Source organism: Trachinotus anak, unplaced genomic scaffold, assembly GCF_046630095.1.
Source record: "Trachinotus anak isolate AG129_WGS33_773 ecotype Australia unplaced genomic scaffold, CSIRO_AGI_Tana_v1 ptg000010l, whole genome shotgun sequence".
In the NCBI taxonomy this organism is placed as follows: domain Eukaryota; kingdom Metazoa; phylum Chordata; class Actinopteri; order Carangiformes; family Carangidae; genus Trachinotus; species Trachinotus anak.
Window position 1 is genome coordinate 213,610 of NW_027273861.1, and position 13,181 is coordinate 226,790.

The 13,181-nt window shown below is 40.3% G+C and overlaps 1 protein-coding gene across 1 annotated transcript in view; it reads right to left on the reverse strand.

Annotated features, from left to right (window-relative positions):
- arhgap39 (Rho GTPase activating protein 39) overlaps nt 1–1,575 on the reverse strand; it is a 112,464-nt gene extending 110,889 nt beyond the window's left edge. Inside the window, exon 1 of the mRNA XM_071486720.1 lies at nt 140–1,575. Within this exon, the coding sequence (XP_071342821.1) occupies nt 140–150 (11 nt within the window). The 5' untranslated portion in view covers nt 151–1,575. The remainder of the gene's footprint in view (nt 1–139) is intronic.
- Nucleotides 1,576–13,181: the final 11,606 nt, after the last annotated feature.

A 13,181-nucleotide genomic window follows, 5' to 3' on the forward strand; every position in this document is an offset into this window, starting at 1 on the left:
TAGCTAACACCCGCTTCGGCACAGCGACCAAACGAACCGCTGTTAACCTCGTCGCTGGGCGGGCTGCCTCCTTCTCAGATCAGACATCGAAAACAACAGCGAGCGGAGAAAAACACGGCACAGATGTTGAGAGACTCACCTTTCTGCCATTTTCCCGACGGTTCTTAAAATCCGTTTAGAATAAATCCCATTACATCTCCCATGTTGCCGAAATTGCGGTCGCCGCAGTCAACGAGTCACTCCTGCCAGAGCAGCGTGAAGCTACCGTCAATGAGGAACACCGGGTCTGATCAGCACCTTCACAATAAAAGCTTCTCACCAATCATGTAAACGTACCATCTACTTTGTAAATACATACATAACTCAGAAAATTTAAATGAGATACGGTATTTAAACGGTGCACTAGTTTTATGCTACAATCTCATAGTCATATAGATATATATGTCTGATTAAAAAAAGAAAACATTGTGAAAGACTTTCAAAACCTGTGTTACAAAAACTTAAACTTAAAAGCTTCACTTCCTGTATTTAAGTCATGACAAAATACCACCAGTCATTAATCACCTTGAGGGAAACAACTAAAAACAAAAATATTTTTATATGAATTTAATGAAAAGTATCTTATTCGTTATTTTTATTTCATTTATTTGTACTTACAAAGCCTAATGAGCATTTCTTTATGTATCCAAAGCTTCTATACCAAGGTGGCTGTTCTGGGTTTATTTTATGAGCTCACTCTACATTCTTTTCATTTAAGTTAATGGAAAACCATCCAGATACAAGTGGCAACTTGCGCTGACAGATGTTCTTCATTTTGATCGGCACCACAGTTGTGTAGGTTATAGCCTATACACACAGCGGAAGTTACCGCTGCAATATTATCAGTACTTTACTCACAGCATCACCAACGTTAGACAAAATTAACAAACACACAAACGTCGACATCCCCCATTTTATTCTGAAGTTAACATTTCTGAACTTCCGGCTATCGTGTTGCTAATTCTAACTAACCTTATGCAAAAGGAAACGAGTACTGTTTGTGTGAAGTGGTGATGCACTGATGTTGGATGTAAACGACAGCGCATACGGGATGTTATTAGTAACATAATGTTCCTCAGAAATTTCAGGGGCTGCATTTTTGTTCCTCTGTCGGGATGGAGGAGGTGGCAGGCAATCCCAGCATGCTCTGGGGCACCCTGGACAAGTCCTTGATGCATCACAGGGCTACCACAGAAATACAGACACTCCTATTGAAAGCCTGTCTGATGACTATTTGGAGACATCCTCCCATGTGACTGTGGGATGAAACTCATGAGAAGACAGAGAAAGCATTAACTCACAACAGAGAGGAGCAGGAACCCAACAACTTCACCAGACAAACAAAGTTAACACTTTTGTCCAGCACAGTCATTTTGTTAACACAGCTCTAAAAGTGCAGGAACAGGATCACTGACAGGTTGAAGTCCAGTTCATTGAAGCTGATAAGATCTCATGATCTAACCCTAACCCTAACGTCCCTGACAAAAGTCTTGTCACTTATCCATTTTGTAGAAACAACAGCTTATAACCTGACTTTTAATTTAAAATTTGCTTCACTGAAGAAAGATTGATCATTTAATGAACACAGAAATGTCAGATTTTGGCAAGACAAAAGTTTTGTCGCCTACAGAGAGTAACGTGAAAATTGAACAAATAATTTACTTCAAATACAAAAATATGTTGCATAACATCAGTGAATTAAGTAGTGGTGCTGTGAGATCCATATTTAATATCTTGTATGACTTCCATGAGCTTGAAGGACTGCATCTATGTGGTTCGACAATGATTCATACAATTTATTGATGAAGTCATCAGGAATAGCAAAGAAGGCAGTCTTACATGCCTCCCAGAGTTCATCAGGATTCTTTGGCTTCATCTTCCATGCTTCCTCTTTCATTCTGCCCCAGACATGCTCAATGATGTTCATGTCTGGTGACTGGGCTGGCCAGTCCTGGAGCACCTTGATCTTCTTCGCCTTGAGGAACTTTGATGTAGAGATGGAAGTATGTGATGGAGCACCATCCTGCAGCAAAATTTGACCCCTTTTATGGTTGGGAATGTAAGAGGTAGCTAATACTTCTTGATATTTTAGGCTATTGATATTGCCTCTTGATAATCAACGCTTTGGTCTCAGGGTGAATCTTAGGCATGTTGTCAGAGGTCAAGTTGCAGTTGATGTGAAGGTCTGCTGTGCTGGGGTTCTTTTTATACACACCCACTAATTGATCGATCAATTATTGATCACAGGTGAGGCTCTAATCTAGGATTGAGTGCATCATATGACAAGGCGACAAGACTTTTGTCTTTGCAAAAAGTGACTCAGTGGGCTTTTCCAAGCTGTGAACGTTAGAATGCTTTTCAGCAGTTTCGTTTGGCACCAAAACATTATTTCAAAAGCTGTTGGGATTGAAATTAGCCATTTCTTGTAAAAAAAAAAAAGATTAGACATATATTTGAGGAGCACTTACGGTCAACTTGTACCCAAGCGACAAGACTTTTGTCAGGGACTGTACATGCAAGTAGTTGTCACAGTCTTATTTCTTCCAAATGAAGGATAACTTCAGATTATGACCTGTTGCTTTTCACCTTGTCTGAATCTGCTCTACAACTACAGCAGATATCATGTTTTACGGTTTTGTTTTTTCACTAACTCACATTTCTATGTTGTGAGTTCCCAACAATCAAGACTAAACTGTGGACTGTGTGACTTGTCATTGCTGTGACACAAAATTAGTGACTACATCTTTAAAAATCTCCATTTTACACATTTACATACTGTTGTAAAAACTGTTGAACCCACATTCAAAATCTAATACACAAAATTACAAGATTAGACACTTACTACATTTTGCTGTATCTACATTTGAAATTAGGAAAATGCAAATAGAAAAGATCTGTCACTGCAGAGCCCACAGTCTATCTGATTACCTACCCAGACGATGCTTTTCAGTTTGATGCCATCTATATAAAAATGCAAGTCTTCCTCTAAACATGGACCCATGCAGTTAAACCTTCCTCCCTCTACAGTCATACCCACTGTCAGAAACATCTGACAAAACAACAGGTAACATTTGTTTTCTATAAGAGCATCTGACTGAACTGCATATTTCATGAGTCTTGTAAACTGAGCACTTGTGCAGAGCTGGTTTTATATTTGTGCTTTAGGATCCAGAGCGAACCTCCCACTGGGAGAAGATGGAGGGTTTTCACCAGGAAATTGTAAACGTTGCCAGTCACTCAGTTGGTAAGCATCAACTTCCTGTTAATACTCAGAGTTATTTCAGATCAGCATAAAGGGAACATTCTCCTGATATGTTTGTGTGTGTATGTATATATATATATATATGTGTGTGTGTGTGTGTGTGCGTGTGTGTGTGTATTTGTGGTGTCTGAAAACTGGGAGCCCACCATACTTGTGGGGTTCAACAGCTTTGTGGGGACCCAGATTGGGAACCTATAAAATACAAGTCTATGATGTGGACTGGCAGCAAAGTGGTCCAGCCAGCAATGACTGAAAAGTTCCCATCATTGGCTTATCACAGTTAGAGGCCTTAAAAAAAATCAGAAGAGTTCTTAACGCTGTTAAAGATTATTTTTTAAAGATATTTAAAACAATCAGTCAGTATATATTTTTATGTTCATTTTTCACCAAAACTGTACTGTACAAATGATTTGTCAGCCCACTTGCAATATATTTGCCCACAGGTGAGGAACCACAGCACAAACATTCAATTGTGATGGATAAGGTTATGGTAAGAGGCTAGGTAATGCATTATGTCAATGAAGGGTCCATACAAATATAATAAAACAAAGATGTGTGTGTGTGTGTGTGTGTGTGCTGATTGAGGCCCCAGGTGGACATTCTGCAGACTACATGTTAAACATTTAGCTTCATAAATATTCAGTATCGAGGACACATGATTTTTATTTTATTTAGAAACCACATCTGTGGATGCTAACATTTGTGCTTTTTGACAGAATCCCAAGAATAATGATAGACATCAATTTGAACCGTAAACCTATAGATATATGTCCATCTAAAATAGCAACAAACATAATGATAACTGGCAAAATAAGATACATGCTGAATTTTAGGACGACTTTTAAAAGGTAAAGACGTGTTCGATACTGCCATGTCTTTTTACACGTTGTTAGGTGTGTTTTTTTTTTTTTTGGCCAACATTCTTTTTATTGTTTTCACAATATAACAAAGAAATACAAAGAAATACAATTACATGTCTTGAACGAACATGTCAACCCCCCACCCCCAGCCCTTACAAGTTTTCAAATTCTTGGTTGGGAATCAGGTTAGTGAGTTCATTATATATAAGGAAAAATAAATAATATTATAACAAACATATTTCTGTAATATTAAGTACTACAAAGCGCTACTGTTTACATGTCCCCAGGCTCTTCCATCACATGAGACGAGTCTGTCCTCAATACATAGCAAATAAAGGGGTCCCAGATCTGGTGGAAATTATGTTGTTGATGTTTCATTGTATATGTAATTTACTCTAAAGGGAGAGTTGAAGACAGTTCAGACAACCACCTCTTTACACTTGGGCTACTGGTGTTTTTCCATGAGCAGGCTATTACTCTCTTTGCCATGAGTATACTTAAGTCTACAAATATTCATTGATGTTTTTGAAACTTCAAATTATCTAGATATAGACCAAATATAAACAAATGTGGGACTAAGGGTATTTGAATCTGTAAAATATTTTGAATACATTGTTTTATTTCTTGCCAGAATTTTTGTATTTTTGTACATTGCCAGATACAGTGGAAAAATGTACCTTTTTCCTTCGCACATTTAACACAAATATCAGGTATAGCGCTGTTATATTTGTGAAGTTTTTCTGGAGTGATATATGTTCGCATCAACCAGTTGTATTGTAGTAATTTCAGGCGGGTGTTAGTAGTTCTTGATTGTGCTTGAGAGCATGCCTCTCCCACTTTTCCATTGGGATGTCCTCCTGTAGATCTTCTCTCCATGCCCCCAGTCGTCCTGCTGATGTTTCTGTACTTCCATTTACTAGGCATTTATAAATTTTGGATATTAAACCCCTCCCTGAGCAATCCATATTCATTAATTTTTCTACTGTAGACCTTTCAGGGATGCATAATGTTTGATTTTGGTGTGTTCTAATAAAGTTTCTCAACTGCAGGTGTTTAAAAAAATGATTACGGGGTATATTCAATTTATCAACTATTTCTCCAAATGACATCAGCACTTTTTGTGAGTTGTAAAGGTCTCCTATTTTTCCCAGTCCTTTAGTAGCCCAAGATTTAAACCCCCCCCCGTCTGATTTACCTGGAGGGAAGGAGTAATTACCCCATATTGGGCTGAAGATAGAGAGGGGGGGTGTTTCTCTCAGATATTTTTTAACTTGATGCCACACTACAATCATATTTTTCACAGTAGGGTTTTTTGTGTTCTTTTTGAGAATTTTAGTGCTTGCTGAGTACAGATATACTGGGAGGGGCAGATTTAGCTGTAGTTCTTCCATTCCTTTCCAGAGAGGAACATCTCTTTCTGTGAAGTAAAACAACATTATTCTTAATTGAGCTGCCCAATAGTACCAGAGAGGGCAGGGACATTTGAGTCCCCCTCTGTCATAAGGTAAGTACAGTAGTGATAGTCGTGTCTGGGGACGTCTATTATTCCACAGGAATCTAACGAACAGTCTTTTAAGCTGAGTGAACAGGTTACTTGGAGGAGGAAGTGGAAGGTTTTGAAACAAATACAACAATTTGGGCATTATATTCATTTTAAGGACATTTATTTTTCCTATTAGTGACATGGGTATGGGTGTCCACCTTTACAGTAATTTTGAGATTTCTTGTAGTAATGGTTCATAATTACTGGCAACAACATATTTAAGTTGTGGGACAATTTGAATGCCTAGATATGTAAAGCAATCCACAATTTTAAATTGAGTGGCTTTAGGAGGACTTTTACATTCTAACTGATTTAAGAACATTATCGATGATTTTGATTTGTTTAATTTATATCCTGAGATTTTTCCAAATACATTAAGGAGTTCTAATAATTCAGGAATGGATTTTCCCATCTTTTTAAGGAATATGATTACGTCACCTGCAAATAGAGCCAGATGGTGTTTCTGTTGCCCAATTGATATGCCTGTTATATTTTGGTGCGTTCTCACTGCTATTGCCAGTGGTTCTATAGCCATAATGAAAAGGAGAGGGGATAGGGGATCTCCTTGTCTACATCCTCTTTGTATCTTAATGGTTTTGGATATATTAGAGCTCATTAACATCAGAGAAACAACTCTAGTGGATTTTTTTCCACCTTTCTCAACTCACCTGTGGGATTATTGGACATTTTGGTCTGAGGTGCACTGACCATTGCTCTTGCAGTGAAACGCCGGAGGAGAGGAAAACGTGCCGGTGCGCTTGCGCGTCTCCGCCGGTGCGGACTCCGCACACTGCTCCCAGGTATCTTTCTCTCCAAGGTGCGTTCACTGCCCAACAAGCTGGATGAACTTCAGCTACTGGTGCAGAGGAACAGAGACTTTTCTTCATCTTCCGTCCTGTGCTTCACGGAGACGTGGCTGTGTGGATCGATCCGGACTCTGCGCTGGAGCTGGCCGGCTTCCAGCTCTTCAGAGCGGATCGCGACACAGAGCTGTCCGGCAAAACGAAAGTTGGAGGAATCTGTTTTTATGGTAACAGTGGCTGGTGCAAAGACGTGACAGTGATCCTGCAGCACTGTTCTCCTGACCTGGAGACTTTCATCATAAACTACAGGCCCTTCTACTCCCCCTGTGAGTTCACTTCATTCATCCTGGTCGGTGTTTACATCCCACCACAGGCCACAGCAGATACTGTGTGTGGAGCGGACCAACCCGGACTCCTTAGTTATTGTCCTTGGTGACTTTAACAAAGGGAACCTCAGCCACGAACTGTCCAAATACAGATAGTTTGTTAATTGCCCGACCAGAGAGGGGAACACTCTGGACCACTGTTACCCCACAATCAGTGGTGCTTATCCCGCCATCCCCCGGGCTGCACTGGGCCACTCTGACCATGTCATGGTCCACCTGATTCCCACATACAGGCAGAAACTAAAACTGTGTAAACCTGTTGTTTACAAGAACCTCCAAGAACCTCCAACTGCACCAATCACCAGAACAAATTCCTTGTATGTGGAAACATACTTGGCAATAAAACTGATTCTGATTCTGATTCTGATTCTGATATTACGTTTAGTCATGATTTCAGCATATGGTTCTGTATATAGTAGTTTTATCCATTTATTAAAGTTTTCTCCAAAGCCAAAACGTCTGAGGATTTCAAATAAATAAAGCCATTCTACCCTGTTAAAGGCTTTTTCAGTATCCAATGACAGTAATGCTGTATCTGCTGCTCCCTTCTCCTCAAATAATATATTTAGAATTCTCCTAACATTATGGAAGCCTTGCCTACCTTGTACAAAGCCATTTTGATCTTTGTCAATAATATTCGGAATTATTTTCTCAAGTCTCCTGGCTATTATTTTACTCAAAATTTTTAAATCCACATTTAAAAGACTGATTGGCCTGAAGTTTTCACATTTGTTGTTCGGTTTGCCCGGTTTTGGCAACAAAGTGATTAGTGCTCCCCTTAATGATGTTGGAAGGATTCCATTGTGAAAGGATTCCTTAAACATTTCTAGTAAAGCAGGCATCAGTCTATGCTTGAACATTTTATAAACCTCAATGGGTATTCCATCTGGCCCAGGGGTTTTCCCTCCTTTGATACTGTCAATAGCCATATATAGTTCCATTAATGTTATATCTTTCTCTAGTTCTTCCTTAATTACTTCTGATATCTTGGGAATTTGGATTTTGTCCAGAAAATTATTCATTTCAGATGTATTTGGACCTATTTCCGAGCTATAAAACTTTTCATAAAATATTTTGAAATTTTCATTTATTTCAATTGGGTCGACAATATTTTCATTATTATCATTTTGTAGTGAGGTTATAAGTCTTTCATTCTTAAGTTGTTTGATGTGCCATGCTAGCACTCTGCCAGGCTTTTCCCCTTGATCATAGAATGTCTGTTTAAGTCGTAGTAAACTTGATAAAGCTCTTGTTGTAGATATTACATTGTATTGTGTTCTTAACAAAAGTAATCTTTTATGGGCATCTTGAGAACCTGACTGGTAGTATTCTTCTTCTAATTTCTTTATTTTTGTTTCTAATTATTTTGTTTAATTGTAGGATTCTTTAGCTTTAAAGCTAGTAATGTTAATTATTTGCCCCCTGATAATGGCCTTAAACGCTCAAAATAATATTTAATCTGTTCATCTAGAGAAGTAACAAAGCCAATATCAGCCAGCCATTTTGTTTTAAATCTCCATTTGGGAATATCACTAGCCAGTTTAGGGTCATGATAGACTAAAGAGTTTGGGGCATGGTCTGACAAGAGTATGGCGTCGTAGGACACGTCCTTTATTTTATATTTTAGTTGTGCTGAAACCAAAAAGAAATCTATGCGGGAATATGACTGGTGTGTACTGGAGTAACATGAATATTTTTTCCCATTGGGATTATCTTCCCTCCAAACATCAGTTAGACTCATTTCTTTCATAAAATGATGAATTACACCCCTGCTTCTTGAATGTGACTGATCGACACCTGAACATTTGTCTTTCTGGGGATCTAAGGTGCAGTAAAAATCACCTGCCATTATACAAGCACCAGGTAAAGAGACAATAGTAAGAAACAGGTTTTGGAAAAATTTGGGTTCGTCTGTATTTGGAGCATAGATATTTATTAGAATTAATTGTTCCCTAAGAATTGTCCCTTGAATAATCAAATATTGTCCTGCCTTATCTTTGATAACTTTATGAATTTGTAATGGAATAGAATCGTGGATCAAGATCATGACACCCCTTGGGTAAAGGGAGCTGACAGAATTTTACCCTTCCACTCCTCCTCCTTCTCATTTTAAGCTCATCTTCATGTGTTAGGTGGGTTTCTTGAAGAAATATTATTTTAGACTGTAAAATTTTAATCCTGCTCATAACTCGCTTGACCTTTTTTGTTTTCTGTAGCCCTCTGCAGTTCCAGGATGTAATTCTAACCTTAAGGTCAACAGACAGATGGACCGATTGTTTTGAATTTTCCCAACAATTTAAGTATTTTCAGATCGAAGAAAAAAATGAACAAAAAGAAAATTTATCTCCCTCGGCTATCATCAGTCCACCTGAGTGTTACCCCGTCAGGTGTCCCCCCTCCCCTTCATATATTGGACTTCCCAAAAGCAAGGAGCCAGTCCGCACAGTGTGAGGATCAGTGTAGCTATGCTGATGTCAAAAACAGACAAACAAACAAAAAAACAACGGAATGAGCGTAACTACTCTGCTACTGTGTTTTAGAAAATTCTTTTAAAGCAACCCAGCAAACGAAAAACGCATCCATATTTGCTTAGTTAAACAGTGCATATCAGAAAATTGTCCTTTATCAATAGATCAGGGTGGGAGAGCGCTCAGAACTCAGTGTAACAACAACTTTCACTCTGCCCCCCACTCCTGTCTCTACACTGCATCCAAATATCAGAATAATGTTCCATCAGCAGTGTTGGATTACATTTCCTACAGTGTCATGTGTTCTTCAGTACCTCAGTCTGGATGGTTGTCTGACTGGATCTTCTTAATGAAGCGCTCTGCTTCATTGGGGCTGTTGAAGATGTGTGAGCGCTCTTTGTAGGTAACAATAAGCCGGGCAGGGGGATCATACCGTACCGGAGCCCCAGTGAACGGAGTCCTCAAACTTTTAGTTTCTTGTGCGTCTCTGCGGTCATGTCTTGGTAAAATTGCACTGGATGATTTTTGTAGAGGACCTGCTTTTTCGCCCTGGCCGCTCTCATCACCGCTTCCTTGTCTTTGCAATTCAGAAACTTCATTATGAGGGTTCTAGGTGCGGAGTCAGTCTTATGTTGTCTTCTTGGGCCAAGCCTGTGTGCTCCAAGCCTCCGGTATCCAGCTCTCCAGGAATCCACAGGTGTCTTCACCTTCCGTGCCCTTGAGTAGATTAACAAGCCATACATTGGAGTGACGTGAATGAGCTTCCAGGTCCAATACCTTCTCTTCCAGAAGGTGAAAAACCCTCTAGGTTTTTCACCTTCTTCTGCAGCGTAGTCACATCATCTTCTGTTGTTGAGATTCTCGTCTCCGCCTGCGTAATTCTTTCTGAGCAGTCTGTAATATCTCTCCTTACATTTTCATTCGCAGAGAGGATGCCATCAAATTTGGATGAGATCTCAGTCCTCATGGTGTTAATAGCTGCCAGTATTGTTGTCAAAGAGGTACTGGGCTCTTCCCTGGCAGCAGTACTGTTTCCCTCCGACTGTTTATCAGGGCTAGCGCTGCCAGCGCTGCTAGCACTAGCTTCCATGGCCTTGTTGTTAACGGTGAACTTGGCTTTGGCAGTCGGAGTTGCAAAATTTGTTACTTTGGTTTGTTGTGTCTTGCTCCGAATTGACTTTCTTTGTTTCATCTGTATTTTCTTATCGGTGTTGTAGTTGGGCTGAATAATGTACAAAATTGGCCTATTTTAGCAAGGATTTAAACCGTTTAGTAGCAGAGCAGTCTTACACGCGTCTACTCAGCAAGCCGCCATAACTGGAAGTCGTTAGGTGTGTTTTACATGTGTTGGTGTAAGGTGCACATGTCCTCCCCATCATAGAGCTGGTCTCAAGAAATAGCCTATCCCCAATTTATTTTCATTATTTTCTCCTGCAGTTGATAATAAATCTGTGTCGAAATTCTTATTGTATATCATCTTTTGTGATAAAATCATTTAGTCATCTACAAAATATTTTTTCAGTATAATGCCAGGCCAACTCTGTGTCATGTGAGCAGCAGCCTGGCTGTTCACACCAGCAGCGCATTTCTACTCTGCTAGTTTTTGATCACAGGTAGAACTGATGTTTATAAAAACCTTATGAATGCACAACATAGAGCTTTTTATGTGTTGTTAAATGGTGCATCAATTCTTTTGCAACGGTGAAGTTAAAAGGACCATCACCTCACGTGGTGATCTGTGGGGATGGCCTGTGTGTGTGTCTGTGTGTGTCTGCAGAAGGTGCTGGACCGTTCCAGATCATCCAGCCCACTTCAGACCATGTGTATACCTTATCCCAGTCTTGTTTCATCAAGTTGTCCTGGAGGGAGACGGTGGTAGTTTGTGTTTATGTCATATTAGTTCAGAGGTGTGGAGGGTTATAAAGACTGCTAAATAACATCATTTATGAGAATCCACCTGCTGCTTTAACTTCAGTAACAATAAAAAAGACTACTGTAGTGATGTAAGCATTGCTTTTATTATATAAATTATTGTATGTATGTATGTAATTATGGACTAGAAACTCTACAGATTGTGTTGATAAACTGCAGCTGTTTTGTGTTGAACACACATGCAAAGCAGCCCCACTGTTCTTTTTGTTCATGCATTTACAAACATCATATCCTTCAATTTCATCAAGTTGCTGTGGTTGGAATTAATAATGTAATAACTTCTGATGCAAACACTAATGTGCAGTATGACCATGATAAATATTTTGATTGACTATGTACAAACTTTAACTTTGAAATGTCAGGATGGGTGTATAGCAGATATGTTGGTGTGTGAGCTGTGGTTGTTGAAAGCTATGCTAATCTCAGCAGCAGCGTGATGAAGCATGTGACAATCAAACCATCCAGCTGTCACTCACTCTACCAGCAGCTGGGATCTTTTTCCTCTAACGATTCTTTCTTTCTTTTGTCTGACATTGTCCTGTATGAGACCCTCAGAGGGTCAATTATGTTGATGTTGTTTCTTGTTGTTCAGCATCTGGACTTGGAGTTTTTGTGACCTTGTTTTAGCTGTAACTGCCTGAGCCAGCTCCAGGCAGAGCTCCCTGCTGTGTGCTACACACCTCCTGCAGAGTGTTAGTATTCTGACACCTTGATGTTTGAATTTATACAACCTGGCTCATAACTGGAGGATCACAACATGCCATCAAGTCAGGGTTTATCATGCATGCACCCATTATTCTTGTGTTGTTTGTTATTGTCTCACCCTCACACGTCATCATACGATATCTAACCAGGATTCATTTTCCCGTCTGGTGTGTCCCTCAGTCTCTGCTGCTTCCTGCTGCCTGTTTCAGTTTGTCACTATACTGCTATGACAGAGAGATCTGACAGTGACAGACACACACAGACCTGAGCATCGAAATATGTACATATATTCTTTAACTGTTGGTTGGAACTGAAATCAACAGCTTGGTAACCAGTCCCATGTGACGGAGGCAGGAAGCTGCTGGAGTAGGTGGAAGGAGAGGGTGGAGGAGAAGTATGTGGCGTGAACCTTGCATGTAGAACCATGCTGCTCAGTATCAGCTGGTATGCAAACTTTCTCCCCAGCTTGTCATGGTCACCTCCACCTTCATAAGCAGAGCCCTTCATCAGCCTCAGCTACTGCATGTACCTGACACACAGGGGACTCACTGAGGGAGAAACCAACATGAAGTCTGTCAGTCAGATGTTGTTCCACCACAGAAGAACTCTGAACTCTACTGCAGGATGGACTCCACTGCAGGATGAACTCTACTGGAGGAAGAACTCTACTGCAGGATGGACTCTACTGCAGGATGACCGCCATTCTTCATGAAGATATTTCCTCTTGTGGTGTTTTAATGATGTGGTGGAGACGCTGTCTAAACCTCCCATACCTGTTCAGCTGGGTTGAGATCTGGTGACTGTGAAGGTCACAGCAAATGATTCACAACATCATCATCCTCATCAAACCATCAGTGACCCCACGTGACCTGTGGATGTGGGCACTGTCTTCCTGGTAGAGACCCCTCCCATCAGGACAGACGTGTTTCATCACAGGATTAAGATGATCACTCAGAACAACTTTGTTCTGATCTACACTGACCCCTCCCTCTGAGGGGACAAGGACCCAAACCACAGCAGCTAAATGCCCCCACAGCAGAACAGAGGCAGTGGGTCCCCTCAGTGTAGGGGTCCAGCTCTCAGACCTGTACCGCCCTCTTGGTGAACGCTAACATGTCCTGACCCACCTGTGTAGAACATGAAGGACGACTCATCTGACTCATCACTTTCTCCACATCTCTGT